This window comes from Mesoplodon bidens (assembly GCF_964165515.1).
Source record: "Mesoplodon bidens genome assembly, chromosome: 11".
In the NCBI taxonomy this organism is placed as follows: Eukaryota; Metazoa; Chordata; class Mammalia; order Artiodactyla; family Ziphiidae; genus Mesoplodon; species Mesoplodon bidens.
Genome location: NC_138167.1, coordinates 42,372,120 through 42,399,145, shown reverse-complemented (window position 1 = coordinate 42,399,145; position 27,026 = coordinate 42,372,120). Strand labels below are relative to the sequence as shown.

General features: G+C 44.7%; 1 protein-coding gene across 3 annotated transcripts; it reads right to left on the bottom strand.

Annotated features, from left to right (window-relative positions):
* Positions 1 to 1,757: 1,757 nt before the first annotated feature.
* RNF41 (ring finger protein 41) lies at positions 1,758 to 26,845 on the bottom strand. 3 transcript variants are annotated; one of them, XM_081247990.1, is made up of 7 exons: positions 26,686 to 26,845; positions 23,830 to 24,013; positions 9,219 to 9,331; positions 5,238 to 5,509; positions 4,408 to 4,543; positions 3,889 to 3,992; positions 1,758 to 3,097 (listed from the first exon to the last, which is right to left on the bottom strand). In XM_081247990.1, exons 3-7 carry the CDS (start codon positions 9,306 to 9,308, stop codon positions 2,746 to 2,748), a joined length of 954 nt encoding a protein of 317 aa, XP_081104116.1. In that variant the 5' UTR covers positions 9,309 to 9,331; positions 23,830 to 24,013; positions 26,686 to 26,845; the 3' UTR covers positions 1,758 to 2,745. The 3 variants fall into 3 exon arrangements, with proteins under 3 accessions (XP_081104116.1, XP_081104117.1, XP_081104118.1); XM_081247991.1 differs by having other exon boundaries at positions 26,716 to 26,842; XM_081247992.1 differs by lacking the exons at positions 9,219 to 9,331; positions 23,830 to 24,013; positions 26,686 to 26,845 and adding an exon at positions 7,778 to 7,873.
* Between the last annotated feature and the right edge of the window lie 181 nt (positions 26,846 to 27,026).

Sequence of the window (27,026 nt, the reverse complement as noted above, 5' to 3'; positions counted from 1 at the left end):
ATACTGTGATACATTCATCAGTATCTTCTCATCAGACCTTGTATGTATGAAAGTGTAGTAGATTCAGTGGGCACAGGAATGTCCTTATGCTTTTTTTTGGCACCTCTAAAGTATCTAGAGTGCTATTAGATTTGTGTTAGGTGCACGATAAATGCTCAACAAATTTATAATATGGTACACTGTGGTAAAAGAAGATTTTTTTTCTCATGATAGGGAGAAGGTGGCAGCAAATGCCTACAAAAGGGTTTATCAAGATTTGACAACCACAGCAGGTGCAGTCATTCCAGGTTCCTTTCCTCCTGTGTACTTCCGTGGTTAGGAGACATTGGGGGTGGAGGCTTCCCTGCCTGCAATGGAATCCGATTCCAAAGCAAAGGTGTTTGTGGGACAAGGGGGAAAAGTACTTGCGTATCGTCTATAGAAAATGTCCCAAAATCCCAGAACACATAGGGAAGACATGGATTTGGAGCAAAGGTAAACCCTGAAAAGAGCACAATTCAGATGACTGGTGAGAGTGCTTCAGCTGTGCAGAACAGGAGTCAGGAGGGAAGGATATAGGAGGGTACACAAGGCAAAGAAGATATGAGGTGCACACTCCTCCCAGACAGAACTCCTCCTAAAACAGAGGTTAGTTCTAAGACAAGATTAGGTTACAAAGCAAGGAAGAAGTCAGGGGAATTAAGGTGAGAGAAAGGCCAAAGCAGGGGAGAACCTTCACGAGGGGAGAGATGTGAATTAAGAATTGAGAGAGTTGAGTAAAAGATTTATTAGTAGTGCAGTCAACACCATGGAACAGCACATATATAACACAACTAGCAACCTGCAGAGACACTAGTGCAAAGGGTCGGGAAGCCTTAACTGAGCTTCCTGGCTCCATCTTAGGGTGACAACAGGAGGGTATGGGCCTGGGTAAGGCAGGCAGGGGCAGAGGGGAGTGGAAGAAATGTAGTAACCAGACTAAGTATAGCAGCGTTTTCAAATTCCTGAGCACAATGTCCTGGAGCTGGAACATATGACTGTTCCTCACCCACCCCTTCAAGCTGTATTCCCTCCTCCCCACAGTTCCAGTGGAGCCATGACCCAGCTACCCAGACCTACCGCAAGCTGGCCTGGATAAAAGCTCCAAAAAGAGAAGCTTTATGGCCATCTCTCTCCAGCCCCACTTCCACCTGCCTATCAAGATAATCATACCCGCTATCCCTCCCCTTCTCTTACTCTGCTAGTCACCCCAGGGATTAATGCATGCCCTGGGCATCCCGAAATGCAGCTGCAGTCCTAAGGGGGTATGGGTGAGGCAGCACAGCCTGTACTCAGACAATTTCTATCCCATCTTGCCTGACGAAGCTTAGAACCCAGCTATATATATATGTCTCCGAGGAAAGCGGGTGCTGGGGGGAGTGGCGGGCAGGATTTCTTCCAACTTAATAGTCGACGCCCAGACTTTCACAGTGCGACCCTAGATGGGCCGGGAGCAAAGTTCTCCAAAAGGGCACAGTCGCTGGCGCTGGACTCTCACATCCATCACTGGGACAGAGGAAGCTCCTCATCTCAGATGGGTTATGGAGGACTGGGGCAGACTTCAGGTCAGCCAAGGACTCCCTTAGCCTTTCCTATATTAAAGCCAAAGGTTGTGCTGAAAAGGAAAAATAGAAAACAGACTCCACCCCTGTCCCACCCTATCCAAAAATCCCCACAACAGGAACAGCAAAAGGAAAGGTTTAAGTTTCGTAAATTTTTTGTTTCCTTTCTTAAAAAAAAAAAAAAAAAAAAAGTAAATAAATTAAATTGCCAACAATGTGGCAGGGCTGGAAAAGTGGGGTAGCCATAATCAGGCCATTCTTAAAAAAGAAAAACTGTGAGGGAGGGAGTGAAATATAAACAAACAATGGCCAAAGAAAATTATCAAAATAACTACTTACAATCACAGGGCTGAGAGAGAGGGGTCTATGGAACTATTATGGCCTGTGCCAGAGGCAGTGCCTACCCAATTTCAGCAAAAGCCAGAGAGCCGCTTCCTGCTGAGCATACTCACCCCAATGGACTAACCCCTCACCCCAACCCTGTCATTCCCTAATCGTGAGAAAGTGTAGGAAAGAAGAGCTCATCTGGAAGTTTTCGGCACCCCCACCTGCACACCTGCAGACCCGGCGGGAGCCCACACCTTTAAGGTGGGCTGAACAGGGTATTGCTTGGCACAGAGGTCCAGTCTTCCCCTAGGGGCCACCAGCGATGGCCTACTGGCCTCATTATTTCTAGGGTTTTGTTCCATCCTTACCATTTCTTTAGGATGTCTGCTCCCCAGAGCCGCCCTCTAAATGCTGTTTATAGAGTCAATAGGCCTGCCTGCTCTGGATTCCCTGGTTTTGGAGGAGGGGAACAGTTAGAGATGCCTCACTCCATCCTGATCCTCTAGAGAAAATGAGTATCTTTGTGCTTTCTGAAAATATCTGGAACCAGGGACCCTAGTCAGGAAAACAGATATAGACGTGGGGACTTTCCCAACCAGATGGAAAATATACAGACATTTTAGGGGAAGAAATTAGGCAAATGGAGGGAATCTGGGTTTCCCACCTGGAAGCCTGAGTAGAGTGCCCTGGGGCCCTCTTCAGTGGCAGAAGAGCAGGGAGATGTGTGGCTCTAGCGTTAGCCACGGTATTAAGGAAAGTGGGGAGGACTCAGGGCCCCGCTGCTGGAGTGACAGGATTTTCTGATTTTCATCTCTTCCAGATCGCCCATCGAGATCTCCTATATCTCTTCCACGCCGTGCGCAAATATCATGACAAGCCCTGGCTCCTGCACCATGTCATCACCCATGTGCTGGTTCTCACAGGCCATCACGACAACAGCCTGCTTGCCAGGGATGCGCTTGGCCACGTAGTTCTCATAGTAACGCCGGTTCATCTGTCTTGTCTCTAGTGTGGCCAGACCCTGGGGCCAGCTACGCTCATGGGCATTTTCGATCAGCTCGTTGACAATAGACGCAGGACAGCCACTCTCCACCAGGGAGCGCTTGATTACAGCCTGGAGTACAGCATCTGGGGTGGAGATCATCCCTCCCCAGCGGGTCACCCGTGCTGGCTGCAGGGAGTTCACCCACCTGTGTGGAGGGAAGGAGTTGGAGGTGGTCAGTCCAGCTCGTCCCCTTTCTCTGCATTGGCTTCTCTCCTAATAGGAACGACTGCCTGCTCTGCACTCCTTCCTCCTTCTTTCCTTCCGTCATTAGTTCAGAAACTCCAGATCTTTCCCTAGTTGGTCCCATCTGAGTGTCACCACATGTTATCACCAGATTAAACTCCACGAGAGTAGGGTTCCTGTTATTTTTCTTAAAAATCCCAATACTTAGCACATGGTGCCTGGCATGTGGTAAGTGCTCAACAAATGTGTACTGAATGAAGCAATTATTCCTCTATACTGTGTCCCTCGCAGCACTATTTGCACTATACAGACTGACTCAGTTTAGTCTATGAACTATGCAGAACTCCAGAACTGAAAGGGATCTTAGACTTCACTTGTTTACTTCACTTGTTTTTGCTGTATTTTAGATCACTTTCCTGGAGTTGTACTCTCTTCTTCTCTGAACTGTAAGCTCCCTGAAGTCAGGGACAATATCTTCTCTTTTTGGTCTTCCTAGCACTCCCACAGCCTTTAATACAGGGCTTTGTACATGTGGGTACCCATCTAACTCTTGGGTAAGCTTTCCCTTCCAACCACCCAAAAGAATATGAGATCCTCTGCTAGGGTTGAAGGTTATCGCCTTCTGCTCTGGCCCTGTTCTTCATCCCAACATCTGAGAAGCAGTGGCCCCAGCCCAGGCCTCTTCTTACCCTCCCACCAGGGCTCAGTGCCAGGACGTGGGATGAATGATTCCACGTCCTGAGTGACACTCACTCTAGGATCTCGTTGTATTCAATCGTCTCCTCCAGGCTCTGAAGGTTGGGGTTGACACTGCGAATTGCACGCATGTACGCCTTGAGCAGCTGGATGTCTCGTTTCTGTCGGGGGAAGGAGAACAAGGGATAATGGCTAAGACAGACAGTAGATAAGAGACAAAAGTTTGTCTGAGAATGAGGGAAATGGAGAGATCTGAGGAACCACCAGAGTGGAAGCTTCGTGAAGACAGGGATACGACTGTATCATTCCCAGCTGTATCCCCAGTGCTTACTTAGCATAGTGCCTTCAAGGGAAGGCATTTGATAAATGTTAAGTAAATGAATGCCACTGATGGGATGAAGGGAAGCAAGAAGGGCTCCAGCCTGATTCACTGCTGTGCACAGGCAGAGTATCCACTGACCAGGCTCTCAAGCGCACGCACAGATCTGCTGCTCACATCCACGCCTGCCACCCACAGGCGTGAGGTTATATCTGCATATGAAAGACGTGTTCTGCCCTGTGTTCTCTGCGCCCTACCTGCTCTGCCAGCTGGTGTTTGTGTTCTGCTGAGGTCTTTTCCAGCTCTGCAATTCGTGTCTGCTGCTGCTGTACCACTGAGCGCAGGTGCTTAATGCAGTTGTGGTTTGGCAGCTCATCTTTGGGCATCTCCAGGCTGCCACCCAGGGTGGGAAAAGAACAGGATAGGAGCATTAATGGGACATGTGAGCAAAGGCAGATAACTGCTGAGAGGGCTTTTTCCTACCTGAAATGACTAGCATTCATTCATTTCCAACATTCAGGCGCCCTCTTGCTTATTGCCTTCATTTCCTTCTCCCCAGCTCCCCCTCGTGCCTTTGCTGTCTATTTCCTCTGGGCCTCTTTCCCTCTCTAAGACAGTGTTTCATCTCCCACGTGGCTCTCCTTTCCTCCTACAGATTCTGCCTGTGCACTCATTCCTTCTGAGAAGCCCTAGATTCACAGCCCTAGCTATCAGTATTTAATCAAATATTTCACACCCCAAAGAAAGAAAAAATAGGACAACAGGGAATATGAGAAGCCTGGAAATTAGAGCAGTCAATCTGACAAAGAGAAAAGTAGTACTGGATGAAAGGGAGGAATAAGGTAAATCAGTCTTTAGTGGTATCACAGAGATTGCTGAATTGCCGTCTCCCTTCTTTTATTAAAGCAAGAGCAAAAAGATCGTAGCTCGGAAAGCAGCACGGAAGTGAGATCTTGGAGCAGGGAGCCAGGGAGGCCAGGAACACTGCTTGCCTGCAGGAGACCTCTTCAGCTAGTGAGCAGGGGAGACAGGGGTATGAAGGGGAAGGCCCTTATCTGTGTGGGCAGAAGAAGAGCAGGAATCTTACCCACAGCCCTGTTCACAGGTCACAGGCCGTTTTGGGTTGTGCTCACAGTCACTGAGGTGAGACATGAGGTTGTCAAGCCGGACAATAGCACTGCAGCCAAACACAGCGTTGTCGCAGGCGATCTGCAGCTTTGACAACATGTTCCGCATGATCCGAGGTACTGGGCGCAGGTGGGCGACCGTCACAACACTCCGGTCCACCGGACACGTCTGCTGCTGAGAGAACCACTGGGTGATGCAGGCGTTGCAGAAAGCATGCTCGCAGTGAGGCGCCTAGAAGGGAGAGCAAGGGCAAAAGGGGCACAAGAGAATTAGCAGGAGCTAAGAGCCTGGGTACGATTAACTCCACAAAGCCAATCAAGCCTCTGCGCAGCTTCTAGGACCAGAGGTCCCTGGGGTCACAGCAAAGTATACATCTACTATGGGCAAGGCATTGTGGGGGACAGGCTTCAGATATGTTTCCTGTGCCCAATATTCCAAATGGATTGTGACATAAGACAAACAAGTAAAAAGTTATATAACAGTAAGAGATATAAATAATATTCCAGGACAATGAGAGAGAGGACATAAGGTAGTCAATTTTTTTTTTTTTTTTTTTTTTTTTTTTGCAGTACACGGGCCTCTCACTGTTGTGGCCTCTCCTGTTGAGGAGCAAGGCTCCGGACACGCAGGCTCAGCGGCCATGGCTCACGGGCCCAGCCGCTCCGCAGCATGTGGGATCTTCCCGGACCGGGGCACGAACCCGTGTCCCCTGCGTCGGCAGGCGGATTCTCAACCATTGCGCCACCAGGGAAGCCCGGTAGTCAATTATTAATTGCCAACTGGATTACATACTCAATAATTGCCAAAGAAATCCAGAGGAGGGTGAGATCTTTCCAGTCTAGGTCAATCAGGGCAGGTATTTATGGACAGGACAGAATTTGATATGGGTCTTGAGGGATAAGTAGAGAGGAGGCGGGGGCAGAGATTTACTGGCAAAAGTTCAAAAAAAATTTTTTTTTTGGCCACACCAAGTGGCTTGCGGGATATTAGTTCCCCGACCGGGGATTGAACGCGAGCCACAGCAGTGGAAGTGCTGATTCCTTAACCACTAGACCACCAGGGAACTCCCCCAAGCTCTTATTTTATGAGGCCCAACCTGAGGCGTTGCCCTGAGCCCCAATGACCAGGGCTACCCTCCAAAACAGGACTAGATTTTTGTAGAATCACATTCTTTTCAGTTTCATAAAGATCATATTTCAGCCTACTTCCTTGATAATGCAAAGAGAAAGGACTCTCTGGCCTCTGTGGAGATACAATCTGGCCTCCAGCATGGGACAAACACAGTAGGCACTCACTAGATGCTGATGAATCGATGAATGACTCGAGCACTTATTATGTCCCAAACATTCTGCTACGTGCTTAAGATAAAAAAAGACAGTTTCTGCCTTCAAGATGCTCACAGACACCACAGACTGTAACACAGGAAGGCTTCATAAGGAAAGAAGTCATTCTCAGTATCATTAATCCAACTGTCAGTACATTTTTATTTTTCACTTAAAGACATAATATTTGATTCTTTTCAAAATCTTATAGGCCCTCTCTCCAAAAAAAAATCCTGTTTGTCTACTTTTCCCCATCTGTACTGCCACTAACCCAGTTCAAACGATCATCTCTCATCTATATTATTATGTCTTCTAACTGGTTTTCCTACTTCTACCTTGCCTCTTTATAATCCATCCTACATTCAGCAGCTGTGATCATTTAAAAAGGCAAACTAGATCATATTCCTCGCCTGCTTAAAATTTTACAATGGTTTCCGATTACACTTAAAATAAATCCAAACTCCTGCTCAGGATTTATAAAATTCTGTTTGATCTGGCCCTGTGCCTCTGGCCTCTCCTCACCTCACATCATGCTCCCAGGACTGACTTCAGGCCATTCTGGCTTTCTCTCTGTTCCCTGTCCACACCCTGCTCATTCCTGTCTCTTGCTTTTGCTGCTCCCCTTTGCCAGAATGGCCCCTTATCATTCAGATCTCAGCTCAACTGAACCTCTTTTGTGACCTTCCTGTCTAAACCTGCCACCCCTGCAGAAGTATACAGAATGCGGTACCTTTTGCGTAAGAAAGGTAGGCAAATATACATATACATTCATACTTGCTTGTATCTGCCCACATACACACTGGAAGGATACCAAATAAACTAGTAAAAATGGTTATCTATGGGGGGATTAGGTGGACTGGGACAAAGATGGATGCAAGAATTTTCACCATACATCTTTTTATACTGTTTTGATTTCTGAACCACATGAATTTATTATCTATTCAAAAAATAAATAAATATGATGTAGGGAAATCAGCATCCCTAGCAGAGGCTTTCTACCCTTGGAAATGTGTCTGGAACCTGGCCTGCTCCTCAGAAGGTAAAGCCTGAGTCGGGGGTGGGGGAGGTTCTGCCTTAGTCATCAACTGCCACTGACTTCTCCACATGTGACTCACCTCAAATGATAGTGCTAGAAAACAGACAAGGCCCAGCCAGGGTGGGGAGGGAACTGACATACCCCATGACCTCTTGACACCACCAGGAGAGCTTGCTCCACACCCAGCCAATCTGCTTCTAATGGTCCAGGGCTAGCTGCCACTGGAATGCAGTCTGATTTTCATTCAGCTCAGGCATCTGTTCTCCTTTGGGTAGTTGAAAACTGGAGAGTAAGAATAAACTCCAAGAATCAAGGGGAGCCCCAGGGAGTTGTATTAGCAGTGAGTGGGGGAAGGGTCATGCGACCTCACTGACTGGTGTCCTGGTTTGGAAAATGGGATTATCTCCAGCTAGCCAGGAGCGGCAGAGGATTAATTGGTATTTACAGAGTATAGGCAATAAGGACCATGCAGAATGGTGTCCCATGAATACAACGGTTAAGAATTCATCTCACTCATTATACTTGCCTGGTAATCATGAGCTTCTCCTCATACTTGCCCCAGGAAGATACAATTATCTCTGGTCTGGCAAAGCTGGTAGAGAAATGACCTAGTGAAGGTGGCAGCTTTCATATCAAAATGCAGAGTACATGGCTGCATCAAAAACTTTTTTTTTTCCCAGTAATTTCCCCACTTCCTATTTTTTAAACAGTAGGCAGGCCTGCAGGAAGACTGGCTGATTACCTGAAACACTGTATCATGAAAATGAAGAGAGAACTTATTAGAAGAGTCCAGAAGTTCAGTCATGGGTAGGAAGATGGAACCTAGTCAGAGCCCCTGAAGAGAAAAAGCAGCTACCAAACTACTGTCAAGAGGACAGAAACAAATAGCTGACCATTTTACAGCACAGAAGTCTCATAGTGACCTCTGAAGAAAATCTGAACCACTGTACTTCTGTGGTGTCCACCTCTAGACAGACTCTGGAAGGCGCTATTCCTCTTGTAGCTGCCACTGCTCCTTTGCATCAAACCTCTATTCTGTGTGTGTCAGGAGTGCGGGGAGTTGGGGAATGGGGGCCTGAACACAGTGACTTCCCCACTGGCCCCATTTCCTATGAATATATATGTTTTTAATTTCCAAATGTTCCGATTATGTTTTTCTTTTCATATATATAAATTTATTTATTTATCTAATATTGGCTGCGTTGGGTCTCCATTGCTGTGCACAGGCTTTCTCTAGTTGCAGACAGCAGGGGCTACTCTTGGTTGTGTGCACGGGCTCCTCATTGCGGTGGCTTCTCTTGTTGTGGAGCACGGGCTCTAGGCACGTGGGCTTCAGTAGTTGCAGCATGTGGGCTCAGTAGTTGTGGCTCGCGGGCTCCAGAGCGCAGGCTCAGTAGTTGTGGCGCACGGGCTTAGTTGCTCTGCAGCATGTGGGATCTTCCCAGACCAGGGATCAAACCCGTGTCCCCTGCATTGGCAGGCGGATTCTTAACCACTGCACCACCAGGGAAGTCCCTGAATATTTTGTACTAGCTCCACTGCCATCTATTGCCCCACCAAACCTGCCATCAGACCGACTCACCTGGACTGGCTCCTCCAAGACTCCACTGCAAATAGGACAGATAAGGTCTTCGTCAACATCCCCCTGGAAACGGGTTACATCATACCCCATGTCTCATCACTGAAACCCAGGTCCTGGAATGAACAACAGAGGAAAAAGAGGCCAGTTCAGAAGATTACAGATATGTGCCAACTTGATCTCATTGCCAAGATTCGTTCATTTGTCCAATAAATATTTACTGAGAGCTTACTATGTGACAGTCATTTGGCGCGGGGGGGGGGGGGGGGGCGGGGGCGGGGAAGCTGACTCAAGAAATTTAATTCTAACGGGAAAAGATTTTATATAAATATACACTTAAAATATGAAGTCATAAATGCTTTTAGGGTGAGCACAGGGCACTGTGAGGCCAAGAGATGTGGATACCTGACCCAGGCCGAAAGGAGAGGGAGGCTGAGAAGTTTTCCAGGACACCAGTGGGACGAGCAAGAAGTTAGCTAGGTTGTGTGTGGGGGCGGGGGGAGCCAGGGCAGGGTGGGGCATCAGGGTTTTAGGCACATGAAAGAGCACATTTAAGAGCCCAGAAGGGGACTTCCCTGGCGATCCAGTGCTTAGGAATCCGCCTTTCAATGCAGGGGACGCAGGTTCAATCCCTGGTTGGGGAACTAAGATCCCAAGTGCCCTGGGGCAAACTAACCCCATGCCGCAACTACTGAGCCCACGTGCCACGACTAGAGAGCCCATGTGCTCTGAAGCCCACGCGCCACAACTAGAGAGAAGCCTGCACGCTGCAAGGAGGAGCCCGCGTGCCACAACTAAAGAGTCCATGTGCTGCAACTAAGACTCGACGTAGCCAAAAATAAATTAATTAATTAAAATAAATATTAAAGAGAAAAAGTAAGAGGGGATATGATGAGTTCAGGCAACTGTAAGTGGTTCAGAAAAAGTTCGATCTGAAGGGTGCAAGAGAGGGAGTGTCAAAATACAAGGCTGGAAAGGAAAGTAAGGGCCAGGCCATGAGAAGTCTTATGTAAGGAGTTTGGACTTTACCCTGAAGGCTATGGAGAGCCACTGAAAGACTTAAAAGGAATGATGTGATAAAAGTTCTTTTGTAGAATCACTCTGTAAACAGGGGTGAGATTAGAGACAGGAAGAGCATCTAGGCAGGAGAGAAGTAGTGAGAGTCTGAATTTAGGTGGTGGTGATGGGAGGGGCAGTTCAGGAGAACAAAGACTCAAAGAGCAGCGAGGCTGCCATGCCCCTTCTTTGGGCTCCTAAGGGTCAAACCCAACAAGACATCACTGAATAGTAACTGAAACTCCCCTGTGGACATCCAGCCAGTGGGCTAATTGGAGCAAGGATGGGCACCTAATATAAGGGCAGACAATCTGCAGACCAGCCATCAGCTGTGATGTCCTAAAAAAAATGAGCTGAGTCAATCATGTAGTTCTCAGGAATTTAGAATCAGGCTGTTCAATTTAAAAAGGTGGGGAGTGGGGGGATTCCCCTGGCAGTCCAGTGGTTAGGACTCCACGCTTTCACTACAATGGCCCAGGTTTGATCCTTGGTCAGGGAACTAAGATCCCACAAGCTTCGTGGCACGCCAAACATTAAAAATAAATAAATAAAATTTATAAATAAATAAATAAAAGGGTGGGGAATGGGATGGATGCAGAGAGGCCTTGATAGGTCAAGTGCAAGCTAAAGTACAGTACTGGACTGAGTCAAGACTGACTGGATTTAGATGCCCGGTTCTACTACTCATTAGCTGTGTGACCTTGGGCAGGCCTACATATACTTCCTAAGCCTGCATGGCTTTGTAAACAGATAAAATTGGTATAAGTAACAATAGAAGTGACTCTCACAGAGTTGCCCTCAAAGAAACAGTGCATATAAAACATTTAGCACAATGCCTGCTGGCACATACTAGGCACTCAATACACAAGAGTAACCATTATTTAGGTATACATTTTTTTTTTTTTTTTTTGGCCAAGCCACACGGCATCTTTGTTCCCCAACCACGAATCCAACCCATGCCGCCTGCAGTGGAAGTGCGGAGTCCTAACCACTGGACCCCCAGGGAATTCCCTATTTATGTACATATCTAATTTCTACTACTTGACTAAAAATTCCTTAAGAGTAGGAACTCAAGTGCTACATCCAATTTAGCACTAAGTACAGTTCTTTACAAAACAGTAAAATGTTTGGTGTGATTAAATGTTGCTTTAACTGGGAGCTTCCCAGCAGAGTACAGTGGACATGTATTTTGTCTACCTAACATCCCATTTTCTGTAAACAGCATCACAATTTTCCTTCAGGAATCAGAACCTGTTTCCTAGTGGACATGTGACCCAACCTAGGACAGTGAGAGGGATACCTGGGACTTCTATTGGAGCTCTCATGGGGTTTGCATAGCTGGTAGGATGTACAATTCAGAGTGGTCAGTGACCATCTCTGCCATTAATGAGGACAGCCTACTTACAGAATGACGCCATAATTGGGAATTCCCTGGTGGTCCAGTGGTTAGGGCTCTGCGCTTCCACTGCAGGGGGCACGGGTTCAATCCCTGGTTGGGGAACTAAAATCCCACATGTCACAGAGCATGGCCAAAAAAAAAAACAAAAAAACTGATGCCATAATGAAGAAAGCAGAGCTGAGAAATCAAATTCAGGTGAAATCATTTGAGGGCCTGGATTCAGCCATGCCTGAAGTCACAATCACTTTCTGAACATAAGTTACATGAGTCAGTAAACTCCCTATTATGTTTAGGCTGGTTTGAGCTGGGTTTTTATCTCTTTAAACTGACAAAAATCCTGATTAATATAGGCTAGTGGAGACAAGAAATCACAAGGCTCACTTTGGAACCACTTATCTTTCTTTACCCATTTTATATAGGAACAATGATACCCAATGACACTGCTACAATTACACTGACCTCCATCACCACCATTTCTCTGTATTCTTGTTCCTCCATCTCTAGGGCCTAAGTTCAGGGCCTTGGGCTTACTAACAATCCCTCTGAAATTGTCACTCTAAACCACCTTGGTCTCGCTATCTTCCTCTAAAATAGGGATATCCATCTCCTCAGACCTTTGACCTTCTGTTCCTATGCCAACATTCCCTTGAATAATCCATCCACAGTAACGGATTAGAGTGAGTACATGAAGGGTAATATTAAAGACATCATAAAGTGAAATGTGAAACCCAGAACTAAGGTCCCTTGTGATTCTCCTTGTTGCAACTCACTGAACTGAATAATGAGGACAGTGGTAAGAGAGCCAAGAGCAGTCCAGTGTCACTGTCCGGTGGACCTCCACTTTTGAAAGCTGTAGTGCAGACCATGGCGTTGTTCACTTTAGGAATTCTACTCCCTTTCTCTCTCATCCACATGGCTCGAGGAGAAGCTGCCTCACTAGTACTGTGAGACTTTTAACCTAGGCAGCAGCTGACTGGGACAAGGGTGAGCACGCAACCCAAGCAGGGCCAACGGATCCTATCTCTGAGAATTTGAGCTTGATACCAAGAAAGATGAGTTGGTCTTTCTTTGCCTGTCATGTGGACTGAGGAAGACAAATCTACAGAGGGAAAGAAAAGACTGAAACAGACACAGTGAGAAAGGCCTGGATGAGAGCTGGGAAGTCCTGAGGCTTCAGAGTGACTGGTTTGTTCCCAAGACCCAGTTGCCTTCCTATCTTTGGCTTCTGCGAGACACCCTGTGTATCCTCTTTTTGCTTAAGCTTTGAGTTGGGCTTCTGTACCTTTTAAAAATTTATTTATTTATTTATTTGGCTGCACCGGGTCTTAGTTGTGGCAAGCAGGATCTTCGTTGCCACGTGCATTATCTTTAGTTGCGGCATGTAGGATCTTTTGGTTGCAGCATGCGGACTCTCAGTTGCGGCACGCGGGATCTAGTTCCTTGACCGGGGATCGAACCCAGGGCCCCTGCATTGGGCGCACGGAGCCTTAACCACTGGACCAGCGGGGAAGTCCCTGCACTTCTGTATCTTACAGCCAAAAGAATCCTGGCTCAAACAACAACAAAGAGACAGCATACAGCATTAGAAGTCTGGAGAGGGATGGTTTAAATTAGGAGTAATGAAGGCGCTAGGACATTAGGATTAGAATTAATCTGAAAGCTATGGGAGCACCTGAAGGATTTTTGTTGACATAAATTTACAGGGTTTAATTTTTTATCCTGACAATTTCAGACTTACAAAGATCCCATATATCCTTCATACAGAATCCATAAACGTTAACATTTAACCACATTTATTTTATCATTGCTATATATATATATATATATATATATTGATAGATGGATAAAAATTTTCTGAACTGCTTAAGAGTAAACTGTAGACTTGATGCTTTTAACCCTAAATAACTTTACTGTGTACTGTATTTCCTAAAAAGAACATTATTTTATATATTGATAGTAAGATTATGAAAATCAGGAAATTAACATTGATGTAATACTATATTTACAAACCTTTTTTCCAATTTTTCCAACTGTCCCAATAATCTCCTTTATCAAAAGAACATTCAAGATTATGCTGAATTACGTTATGCACTGAATTGTCAAGCTTCTTTAATCGTTTAACTGAAAAAGTTACTAAATCTTTTTTGTCTTTCATAAATTTGACATTTCTAAGAATACACACCAGGTATATGAGAATGTCTCTCAATTTGGATTTGTCTGATGCTTCCTCATTATTAAATTCAGGTTTCATTTTGGGCAAAAATACCAAGGAAGTGGCATTGTGTTCTCAATGCATCATATCAGGAGCACATAATGTTGATTTGTACTGTTCCTGGTGATACTAACTTTGACCCTTTGGTTAAGTGCTGTCTGTCAGCTTTCTCTACTGTAAGAGTTATTATTTTTTCCTTTGTAATTAGTATAAATGTTGTAGGGGAGATTCTTTAAGTGTGTGTACACCTGAAAGATTTTTAAGAAATTGACATGATCAGCTTTCTGTTTTAGACTGGCAGATTCTGGTAGCTGTATAGATAGGGGGTAGGGAAGATTAGAGAAAGTGAGACCTTTGTAGTTTATTTTTAAAATTCAGATTAAGGAAAAGTATAAAGGCTCAAACCAAGACATTTCTGAGAAGGAATCAGGAATCAAGCAGTCCAGTGGTTGGGACTCTGTGCTTCTAGTGGGGGGGCCCGGGTTCGATCCCTGGTCAGGGAACTAGGATCCCACAAGCCAGGCAACGTGGCCAAAAATAAAATAATAATAATAATAATAACATAAACAAATAAAAATTTAAAAAGAAGGAATCTGAATCTATATTGGTTCAGGAAGTAATAAAAAGATGACTCTTTTGTTTCTGCCTTGGATAAGTAGTGAATTCTTATTTACCGATATAAGAATTAAAAAAAAAAAAAAGATCTGGATGGGGTAAAAAAATAATGATCCTAGTTTTAGACATGTAGAGTTTGAGATTCCAAGTAGAAATCCTGAAGGTAGTAGCTGATAGGTTTTCAGAGGCCACACAGGGAAAGTATACAGAATGAAAACAGAAAATGAGGGTTGGTCTGAAGACTACAGAACCCTGGGGAGCACTGACTCTTTGCTTTATTTTTCAGTTTTTCTTTTTTCACAAGTATATATGACTATATTTTCATTTAAAAAATATACAGCCTCTGGGGATTTCCCTGGTGGCGTAGTGGTTAAGAATCCGCCTGCCAATGCAGGGAACACGGGTTTGAGCCCTGGTCCAGGAAGATCCCACATGCAGCGGAGCAACTAAGCCTGTGAGCCACAACTACTGAGCCTGCGCTCTAGGGCCCGCGAGTCACAACTGCTGAAGCCCGCACACCTAGAGCCCGTGCTCTGCAACAAGAGAAGCCACTGCAATGAGAAGCCCGCGCACCACAACGAAGAGTAGCCCCCGCTCACCACAACTAGAGAAAGCCCACGAGCAGCAACGAAGACCCAAGGCAGCCAAAAATAAATAAATAAATCTATATTTAAAAAAAAAAAGAATATAGCCTCTCTTCCCACCTTCCTCTCCCCATCCATTGCTTGGTGAACATTCTTTCAATTGCCTTTCTTTGCTATACAGATTCTTTTTTCGGCTGTGCTGCACTGCATGGGGGATCTCAGTTCCCCAGGGATCGAACCCGCGCCCCCTGCAGTGGAAGCATGGAGTCTTAACCACTGGACCTCCAGGGAAGTTCCACATATTCACGTATGAGTAAGACAGATAAGGTTCTTTCTCTCATGTAGTTCATATTCTAGTGGTAAGAATTTCCAATCCACCAGTCTAAGCCTTGATTACAACATATTCTGCCATTACCCTCTCATGACTGAAGTTTGCCTGATTGCCAATTTCTCCCCTGAAACAAATCATGTTGCAATTAACACCCCTTTTAACAAGATTTTTTGGAGCACGAGAACAAATCTCTCTCCTAGGACAGATTCCACTGAGAGGTGGAATTGCTGCACTGAATGGTGTGCCTGCTATTTGTTTTCCTAGACACTTCCATACGATACTCTGGAAAGGCCTTTGCAATTTACACTACCAACAACAGTGCATGAAAATACTTTATCAGTGACATTTAAAAAGGGGGACAAAAAGGAGCCTGCAAAAAAAGACTGAGAAAGATTGGCCAGAGATAAGAGAAAATCCTGGAGAGAAGATGGTCACAAAAGTTAAGGGAGTTGGGGTGTAGGGAGGGGGAGGGAAAGGGGAATGCTTGTTTCATGAGTGGAGTTTCAGTTTTGCAAGATGAAAAAGTTCCAGAGATCTGTTTCACAACAATGTGAATATACTTAACATTACTGAACTATATACTCAAAAATGGTTAAGGTGGTAAATTTTATGTTATGTGTTTTTTACCACACACACAAACACACACACACACACACACACCCCAAAGCTAAGGAAGTGGAATGCTTAGAGGGAAAAGAAGTGTCAAAAACTGCAAACACAAGTCAGATTAAAAAAAGCAAAAACTGCCAGGATGTGGGACTGTGGACACCACAGCAGAAGGCGGTTCCATGGAGTTGGGTGGCGAGCAGTTTCAGTGAGGCATTGGGAGTGGAAGACAGACTGCAGGGGCTCACAGTGAACAGGTGAGACAGAGAGATGGGGACTGAAGACAACCCTGTCGAAAGCTTGATTTCCAAGGAAGGAAAAGAGAGAGAACCAGCTAGAGGAGCACTGGAGGCTGAGGAAGTGGGTTGTGTAGGGGTGTTTTTCCTTATGATGAGAAAGGCTTGAGGATGTTTATGTACTGAGAGGAAAGCACTAGTGAAGAAGGACAGGTAAAGATGGGAGAGAATCTGGTCACTGGGGAAAAGGTAGGAAGGAGATCTGGAACTATGTTAAACAGGAAGAGAGACACACTTAAAGCAGGAAAAAAGAGAGGATGGTACCAAAAGAGGTCCAGATAGCTTTTCAAAAATCACACCCGTAAACTTTAAAAAAATCAGATAATCACTTATTCATTAAAGTGAACAGTGAAGGTATAGTTATGCTTAATTATGGTAATGTAAGCCCATCTGATGGAATAGCATATCTATTTTTAAATGATGCTTATGAGGAATATACAGTAACATGATACAATAATAGATGAAAAAAGTAGGACACAAATTTGAATACAGATCTGTTTAAAAACGTATATATTGGGCTTCCCTGGTGGTGCAGTGGTTGAGAGTCCACCTGCCGATGCAGGGGACACGGGTTCGTGCCCCGGTCCGGGAAGATCCCACATGCAGAGGAGCGGCTGGGCCCGTGAGCCATGGCCGCTGAGCCTGCGCGTCCGGAGCCTGTGCTCCGCCATGGGAGAGGCCACAGCAGTGAGAGGCCCGCGTACCGCAAAACAAAACAAAACAAAACAAATATATATATATTTATAAATAATCCATGTACAAAGAGACCAGAAAGAATTATCAAAATAACAATTGTTTTATTTAGGTGTAGGACTAAGAATAATGTTTTTCTTCTATTTTTAACTATCAAACGTTTTATTGAGCATACTTTTTTTTGTCATAATTGAACTTTAAACAGTCTTCCACAAATATGGAAAAATATTTTTTTAAATTTAGAAATTACTTAAGAGTAAAAAGTATAGGAATGCTTTTACTTTTGAAGTTCAGGAATAAAAGATGACAGAATTTGATCACACCCAGAAGTTTTCCCTATTGACTTGATTCAGACAGTCTTATTTTTGCATTGAGAGTTAAAATGGACCATAAGAGACCATCAGGTTTGACATCCCAGGGCTGGAATCCTCTCCACAGTACCCAACAGTCACCCTGTGCTTTGACAGTCCAGGGAAAGGTCAAGATAGGGTGGAGCAGGAGCACAGATGAGAAATATCTAGCCTAAACTCAAATGTCCCATGGCATTCTAGAATGCCTACGTCCCTCTGAAACAGGGTACCCGGAGCTTCACCTGTGGACTGACCAATATGAACACAATGGGACTATTACCACCTTTCCTCTCTACTTCAATTAATGCAACCTGACACTGGTTAGTGCTATTCTGGATGATAGCTACCGCCACTCTCATAGTCGAGACAAACACACAGAGTTGGGATGAAAGGAAGGCCCAAGAGAAAGAGTCAAGAATAGGTGCTACCTGAGACAGCCTCTACATGATAGCAAAACTATCACCAAATATCCATAATTCACCTATTGAACTGCTAACTTTACAGTATCTACCTCAAATAAACAAATTGTAATCTGGTTTCTCTACAATAGCTATTAAATCAATCAGAGGAAAAAAAAATTATTGCTGCCTTAAAATGAACCAGGTATGAAGTCTTCCAAGATACACTGCTAAGAGAAAAAAACTACGGTATATAATAGCATATGTAAATGTGCCACCATGATGTGCCACATAAATGTGCCAAAAATAATATGTATGTGACTATGCTTTCATATGCATGGAACTCTCCACAAGGATACATAGGAAACTGCCAACAGTGGTTGCTTCTGAGGAAGGGTCATTAAGGAACAGGAACAGGGAGAAAATTTTAATTTCCTCAGTTATCCCTTTGTACCTTTGAAAAAGATTTTCTCTGTGTGTGTACTCAATATTCAAATAAAGAAATAAATTTATAATTATCCTAAATTGTGAAAGTATCAATATTAAGATTAAATCAAAAAACATGTCCAAAATACTCAATGTCACATATACCATGTATGTCATTTATGTCATATAACATATACAACATACACATATAACATGTAATATACTATAGCAAGGTCTGGAAAAAATGTACTCTTGCAAGAAAAAGTTAAAGTGAATCATAACAAAAAACCAATGTCCTAAAAAAGTATATTTTTTACCTTTTACTTAGCAATCCTAATTCCAGTAACTTAGCCTAAGGAAATAATTACACAAGTGTACAAAACAATATACTAGGTTGTTTATCTAAACATTGTTTATAATAGCAAAAAAAAAAAATCAGAAATGACACAAATATCCAGTATAATTCCTTACAGCCATAAAATGGGATACAATGTAGCATTAATATAACTTAGATATATTTGTTTTTATTAATATTTATTTAGATTATTTAAATTTATTCATTATTTATATATAAGTAAAATAACATTTATACATATTATATATACTATAGTGCCATGTTTGTTAAAAAATTTTATGTGTGTACACACTTATATTGGAGAGCATCTAGGAGGATATATATTAGAGAAGCTGTCTCTAAGTGTACAATTTTAGTACTTTTATTTTATTTATTTATTTATATTTTTGCGGTACGCGGGCCTCTCACTGTTGTGGCCCCTCCCATTGCGGAGCACAGGCTCCGGACGCGCAGGCTGAGGCCATGGCTCACGGGCCTAGCCGCTCCGCGGCATGTGGGATCTTCCCGGAGAGGGGCACAAACCCGTGTCCCCTGCGACGGCAGGCGGACTCTCAACCACTGCGCCACCAGGGAAGCCGCAGTACTTTTATTTTTTATTTTTATTTTTTATTTTTATTTTTTTCTCCATACTTTAAAAAAATTGAAGTATAGTTGATGTTCAATATTATATAAATGACAGGTGTATAATAAAGTGATTCACAATTTTTAAAGGTTCTACTCCATTTAGAGTTATAATAATATATTGGCTATATTCCCCGTGTTATCAGTACTTTAATTTCACTCACAGTTTTGTTTTTTTTTTTTGGCTGCATTGGGTCTTCATTGCTGTGCGCAGGTTTTCTCTAGGTGTGGTGAGCCGGGGCTATTCTTTGTTGCAGAGCGCGGGCACGGGCTCTAGGCACTTGGGCTTCAGTAGCTGTGGCGCACGGGCTTAGCTGCTCTGCGGCATGTGGGATCTTCCTGCACCGGGGCTTGAACCTGTGTCCCCTGCATTGGCAGGCAGGTGTTCTTTTTTTGTAATTTTTTTTTTTTTTACATCTTTATTGGAGTATAATTGCTTTACAATGGTGTGTTAGTTTCTGCTTTATAACAAGGTGAATCAGTTATACATATACATATGTTCCCATATCTCTTCCCTCTTGGGTCTCCCTCCCTCCCACCTTCCCTATCCCACCCCTCCAGGCAGTCACAAAGCACCAAGCGGATCTCCCTGTGCTATGCAGCTGCTTCTCACTAGCTATCTACCTTACGTTTGGTAGTGTACATATGTCCATGACTCTCTCTCGCTTTATCACAGCTTACCCTTCCCCCTCCCCATATCCTCAAGTCCATTCTCTAGTAGGTCTGTGTCTTTATTCCTGTCTTACCCCTAGATTCTTCATGACATTTTTTTTTCTTAAATTCCATATATATGTGTTAGCATACGGTATTTGTCTTTCTCTTTCTGACTTACTTCACTCTGTATGACAGACTCTAGGTCTATCCACCTCATTACAAATAGCTCAATTTCGTTGGCAGGCAGGTTTTTAACCACTGTGCCACCAGGGAAATCCCTCACAGTTTTGCTTTCTTAGTTTTTCCTTCTCTTTTATTTTTTTTTTAAACAGGGATCATGTTTTACTTATACAATTAAATGATAATTAAATCAATATTATTTCTATATGCTAGCCACAATTCTAAGCATTTCTCGTATATTAACTCAACTAATTATTAAAATAACTCTATGAGTTACTCTGTGAGGTCGGCATTACCATGATCCACATTTTACAGATGAGAAACAGATGCACAAAGGTTAAAAAGCTTCTCCAAAATCATACAGCTAACAGGTGGTGGAGACAGATTCCAACCCTGGCAGACTGGCCCCAGAGCTCAAGCCTTTAACTGCAATGCTAAACTGCCTCTCAAACTGAAAAATGCAAGTTGCAAAAATTGTATGGTCCCATTTTGTATGGTATGGTCCCATTTTTAGAAAAACTTTTTTTTAAAGTGGTATATGTAGTGTACACATTTTAAAAATCTAGATGCTGAGATTATACTTTTTTTTTTTTTTTTTTTTTGCGGTATGCGGGCCTCTCACTGTTGTGGCCTCTCCCGTTGCGGCTCCGGTCGCGCAGGCTCAGCGGCCACGGCTCACGGGCCCAGCCGCTCCGCGGCATGTGGGATCTTCCCGGACTGGGGCACGAACCCGTGTCCCCTGCATCGGCAGGCGGACTCTCAACCACTGCGCCACCAGGGAAGCCCTGAGATTATACTTTTGATCTATGTTATATATTTCTGCAATATTTAATTATTTTTAAAAATCAGTTACTTTAGAGCAAGGGGCAAAAGTTAAAACAATACCCTTTTCTCCCTTGTTGCTATGGGGCAATGCAGAAAGCAGGCTGAGAGCCTGTATTGTGCTTCACTGTGCTTTCATTTTATAACAGTGCTAACAATGTTATCTTAAGGGGGAATACGAATTCTGAAGAGTTATCATAACAGGGTCTCAGGGGATCCTACATCGCCAAAAGAAACAGCAGAGAACTTCCCCAAAGATACAGCCTCAGTTGGTGCAGAGATGGCCAGAGGGTGTGGGAAGCCACCAGCCAGGCTTAGGAGTTGCAAAGTTCCTACCATAAAGTCAAGGTTTACAAAACTCTGCAAAGATGCTGGGTATTGTTCTTTCTAAATAGAAACCTCCACTTTATCTGCTTGGAGATGCTCCTGTTTTATCTACCCTCCTATAACTATATCCTTTCAGAGGTGTGGCCTCGAGAATTAAGGGGAAATTTAGATTTCGATTCTGATTAGGGCATTTCCTATTTGTCATCTATGGGAAACAAATGTTGAAGTGGTTATACACAACCTTGGAATCTAGCTCCTTGCCTCATCTTGTCTTGCCCCTAAGTAGACAGTCAAGCTGACAGGCTAGGCTCCTTGACTATTCCTTCTACTCTCGGGGACTCTCAACACTGCTGTAGGGCTGTCACTGGGGTGCGTTATCATTTCAAGGGGGATGCAGTACAAGAACTCAACCACTCACTGCCCTAGGGACAGAAGCCTTAATAAAACTGAAACCACGGGGACCTCAAGAGTCACAGCCAGTGACCACATCCACTGGAAGCACAGTTTCCTAGATCTTCTCCTTGAGTTATGGAATAGGAAAAGGCCTTGGAAGGTTTTACTCAAGTTGGGGAGCTGAACTAAAGTAGCACTGAGGTGTCCCTTTAGACTTACAGGAGTTCTGCCAACTTCCTTGATTTGAACATCCTGAACCCAAATTGAAAACTGCATTCCCAACAGGCCAGAACCAAACCAGGTAATTATGTTGCTATACTTCCTCACTGTTACACTGGGATGTCTCTCTATATTCCTGGTCAGCATTAATTTTAAAAATGCGAGAACTTTATTAGACCCCTTCCTATACCCTTTTAACTTACTGTTGCATTTGTTTTCACTGTTCTACCCCTAGAGAGAGCTAGGAATTCAAAACAGATTGTTTCTGGGCTTCCCTGGTGGTAGAGTGGTTAAGAATACGCCTGCCAATGCAGGCAACACAGGTTCCAGCCCTGGTCCGGGAAGATCCCAAATGCCGCGGAGCAACTAAGCCCATGTGCCACAACTACTGAGCCTGCGCTCTAGAGCCCACAAGCCACAACTATTGAGCCCGCATGGCACAACTACTGAAGCCCGTGCGCCTAGAGCCCGTGCTCCGCAACAAGAGAAGCCACCGCAATGAGAAGCCCGAAGAGTAGCCCCCACTCGCTGCAACTAGAGAAAGCCCACGTGCTGCAACAAAGACCCAATGCAGCCAAAAATAAATAAATAAAATAAATTTAAAAAAAAACCACAAACAGATTGTTTCTAATGGAACCTGAACATTTATCCTCCCTTATTCAGGGTTTCTTGAACCCATGTACAGGTGTACAAACCATGCACATTCACACACACACACACACACACACACGCACACACATGAAGAGAAACATTACAGCAACCACTCCAACCCATTTTAGAGTAACTGGGCATGCTGTCACCAATTCGTGGCAAAAGCACACAGGTAAAAGCCAAGTATATGTGCTATAGTCTCCTTCTAATTCTCTCTCCTCCATGCCCTAAATACAGCAAAGGTGCAGAGGGCTGAGGATTCAGCCCAATTACTACAAATCACCAGACACATAGGAAAAGGGCCCCATAACCTGCCCCAGTGTAATGAAACAGGTGACTCCTAGGAACTTCACCCTAGTGAAGAAAGTAGCTGGTGGAGGGTGTCTCACAGGTGTCCCTAAAACATTTCATCTTATCTCCCTGTCTCCCAATAAAGAAACAGATCTGGAAAAAAAGAAAACTGAGTTGAGAATCTAGAAACCTGAGTCCTAGTTCTAGCTATATTACCGACCAATGTGTAACCTTGGGTAAGTTACTTAACCTCTCTGGGCCTCAGTTCCCTCTACTCCACATAAAATGAAACATCCGAAACTACATAAATTCTACATAAGTACAAGAATAGGCTAAATTAGGGGATAATTATATTACAAAAGTTGCCCTGGCTTTATGAGAGCAAAGTCTGGCCTTGCTCTCTTTTGGCAACTCTCTTCATTTTCTAAGTGAAAAAAGTGGTCTTTTTCATTTAAGCAGTAGAATCCTTAGAGTGAAGTTACTCCCCCTCTTAGAGAACTGAGCTCTTAGGAACTCAGATTCCTCATTGCCTCTAAAGTTCCATTTAATTCCAGAATGCTGTGATCCAGACTAGATTTAGCACAGGAGATTTTTAAAGTTAGGCTTCTTCAGCACGTTTTAATTGGTTCAATTTAAAAAAGAATCCAGAGGGCACACAATTCTTCCAGAACTCCCAACTAACAACTCTCACACCTAAAGTGAGGCTTACCGGCCTCAAAGACCAGCAAGGACCTCCCCCTTGGTCACCAGCACCAAGCACTATTTGTGTGGTTACCCCAAACCTCATCTTCATCCTATATACACAGCCCCCTTGCCAGTACAGACATGTAAAAGAAACGGAAAACGCAATCCTTGTCCTCAAACTAAGGTGCAGGCTTGGGCCCAATGGCTGAGTACACAGGATATAAAACACATAAAAAGAGTAAAATTTACTAAGCAATTTACCAACAAACAAAAGTTAATAGTTCATGTAAGACCTAAGTATGTAAAGAAGAACAGATTGATGTGGGTTAATCACAGAAAGTTTTATGCATAAAAGAGTTTTGAGAATCAGGTTTTCAAGAGCAGAAGGAACCCAAATTGGCAGAGAAGAGGGTTCTAGCACAGAATGGGATTCTGAATCAAGGCTCTTTACCTTCCAAGTGTTGGGGGCAGGTTCCCTGTTCACAAGGCTCCAACCCCCTGATGCTTCCACTCAGTGCCACTCAGGAGACGTTCCCAGTAACCCATCTTGTTGGCTATTCTCCGACTGAGTCTTCCTTCCTAGGGACAAGCTCCATTGCCAAGGGGATGGATGTGATGTCACAACCAGGAGCACTCTATTAATAGGAACAAGGAAGAAAAAGGTGAGTCAGGAGAACTACCTGCACTTGGCAGTGAAACTAGACAGACTGGGATCTGGTGGTTGGTTGAGGAGGACGAGACAACTCCACTAAGAACTACAGGTTTCAAGGCTAGGCATCCAGGCTACCCTCTAAGGAGTGAGATCATCAGCTAAGGAATCACACACACGGACCAGGTGATTCAAACGTAGCTGAGAGGGGGAGAGAAATGGACAAGAAGAAAGGTAGCGAAGCAGAGCTGTTTGAGATAGAAAGAGGTTCTTTTATTCAGTGCATACAACGAAAAGTAATGTCAATGAGTCTAAATCTGTGGCTATACAATGCAGAGAGCCATGACAGCTTACACGCACAGTATGCTGCTTTAATGTTTCCAGAGTGCTTTCACATAAATTATTTCATATAAAAAGAATTCTGTCCTACTCTCCACTTGGAAAATACTGTTCCAGAAGAAGATGCTCAAGAATGTTGGTACAGGTGCAATTCTACTTCCAAGTCCAGAAATATTCCTGAGGGGATCAGGCTTTAAAAAAAAAAAAAAAATGAAGAGGCAGTGAATCAGGAAATTATTCTAGGGTAGGAAACTGGAAAGAGTAGAGGTAGCAGTATGATTAAGCTGACCAGACTCTCATTACTAAAAGGATGAAACTAAGTAGAGGGACACAAGGCTTCAGAAGCACAATAGAAACTATTCAAATTCCTTTCCTCACCTTCACATCTATCAATGTTAACGGCTATGTTAGAAAGGATGACGATTTTTAGTCATAAAACAGAGACCATTTCATCCTGAGTCTGGTATACTATACGTGCTCATTAGTTTACTATGTTCATCAGCCATAACACATTAGTGTGGTATTTTAAAACTAATCAGAAGATAAAAGTGCAAGGCCAGATCCACTTTCTCTTCCCTGTAGTTGGAGGTGGGGGGAAGTTGATCTGTCTCTCCCGTCCATAATACAGAGGAGGGTATAATGCTTCTTCCATTTTGACAACAGCAACAGCCTGGCACAAGCACCTGCACCTGCACCTCAAGAAATGCTTCCAGGGGCTTCCCTGGTGGCGCAGTGGTTGAGAGTCCGCCTGTCGATGCAGGGCACACGGGTTCGTGCCCCGGTCCGGGAAGATCCCACATGCAGCGGAGCGGCTGGGCCCGTGAGCCATGGCCGCTGAGCCTGCGCGTCCGGAGCCTGTGCTCCGCAACGGGAGAGGCCACAGCAGTGAGAGGCCCGCGTACCGCAAAAAAAAAAAAAAAAAAGAAATGCTTCCAGGAGCCAGTGCTGTTGGCTATGTTCAGTCTTCCAGTGACAAGTTTCAGACTCAGAAAGCAAACAGTTACCTAGCCTGGGAAAACCAATCCTCCTTCACTGCTCCCTTGACCAGAACAAAACAGGATTTTTCAACTGAGAGGAGGACCAGGAGTCAGGAGACTTGGGTTCTGGTCTCAGCTCTACCAACTGTATGACTTTTAACAAGCCATGTATCCCTTCTGTAATTTTCTATTTCTTCACCTGTCAAGTAGGGAAAATGATAACTGCCTTATCTACCTTACATATTGTCCAGGAAAATCAAATGACATAATAAATGTGAAAGCATACTGAATACCGCTATTCATAGGTAAGGTATTTGTAGTAAAAGACTGCAAAATAAATTTAGAGTACTGAGGGCCCATGAGGAAATGCTTGAAAGAAGCCTGTTCTTTCTTTCCCATTACTGGGAACCAGGCACAGCCACAAAGTCGGCTGGACACACAGGGCAGTAACATTATTGCATCACTCAGATTCCCTACCATTCCTATCTGGGGACAACTATCAGCCTGCAACATTATCAGCTTCTTGCTCTATTGTCAGACTAAAACCACCTGTATAGGAAGGGATTAGACTATCACTACCACAGCCCAGTCCCCAAGAACAGTGATTCAGTGGTCTCTAACAGCCACACTTGCTACTACCTAGAATGAAGTCAGTTTCTGAATGGAGATGTCTGTCAGGCCCTCAGGCAAAACACCCTCACCCCTCTCAGCTTTCTGCTCCTTCTCCGGCCCCCTCCTTCCCAATCCTCAATTTCCTCTGCGTTCTGGTTTGGAGAAGGCTTTCCGGTGTGTGAAGTGTGTGAAGAGGGACTGGCAATCCAGGGCAGGGATGTAAGGAATGTGAGATTCCTTCATGGAGGGGTGGGAGGGAGAGGGGTAAGGAATGGAGGAAGAAGACAAGGCTGTCAAAGACAAGGCATGGGAGAGGAGCCAAGCTATAGCGCTTCGAGGGCGGGGCTTCAGGTTCCGCCGCCCCTGCCCACACTGACCCCCAGTATGTTCCCTGCCTCCCCTTCCGGCCCGTCAATCATTGCCCATTTAAACACCACGTTGTTCCCCCTATTCGCCCCACCCCCGTCCTCCAGCCAGCCCAGGCCCCCTCCCGCACTTCTTAAGGCTCCCCCACTCCAATGGACCTCCCCAACAACCCACCCATCAGCGCCCCTTTATCACCTCTAGACTCCTCCCTATTACTGCTCCCTTCCTCCATTTTTCATCTTTACTCCCATCTCTCCTCCTGACCTCCAATAGCTCGAACCCCCACCCCAACCCCCCTGGGACCTTGCCCCCTCCCCTCCCACACCCTCTTTTAGGTGGGAGCTCGCGCAGGCGCCGTACGCACCGCCCTGGAAGCGGTCTGGACTCTCCGTACCCAGGCCTGGCTGGAGCTGAGGCCGCAGCGGCCAAGGGATAGCCCGGGTGCCGGGTCCCAGGCTTTCCTGGGAGGGGAAGGGGAAGGGGAAGAAGACGAGAGATGGTTCCGACCACTCTTCGCGGTATGGGACGGATCCCTTGCCCCGCCCACCGCTGCTACGCAACCTGGCGGAAGCTCGTCACCAAACTCCGCCTCTTTGTTTAACTCAGCCCCGAACTAGAAGCCACAAGCGGCCAACGAGGAGAGTGGAAGGCTAGCCAGGCCTCCGCTCTAGACCGGAAGTCTTTATGGTCCCAGCGAGAACTAGA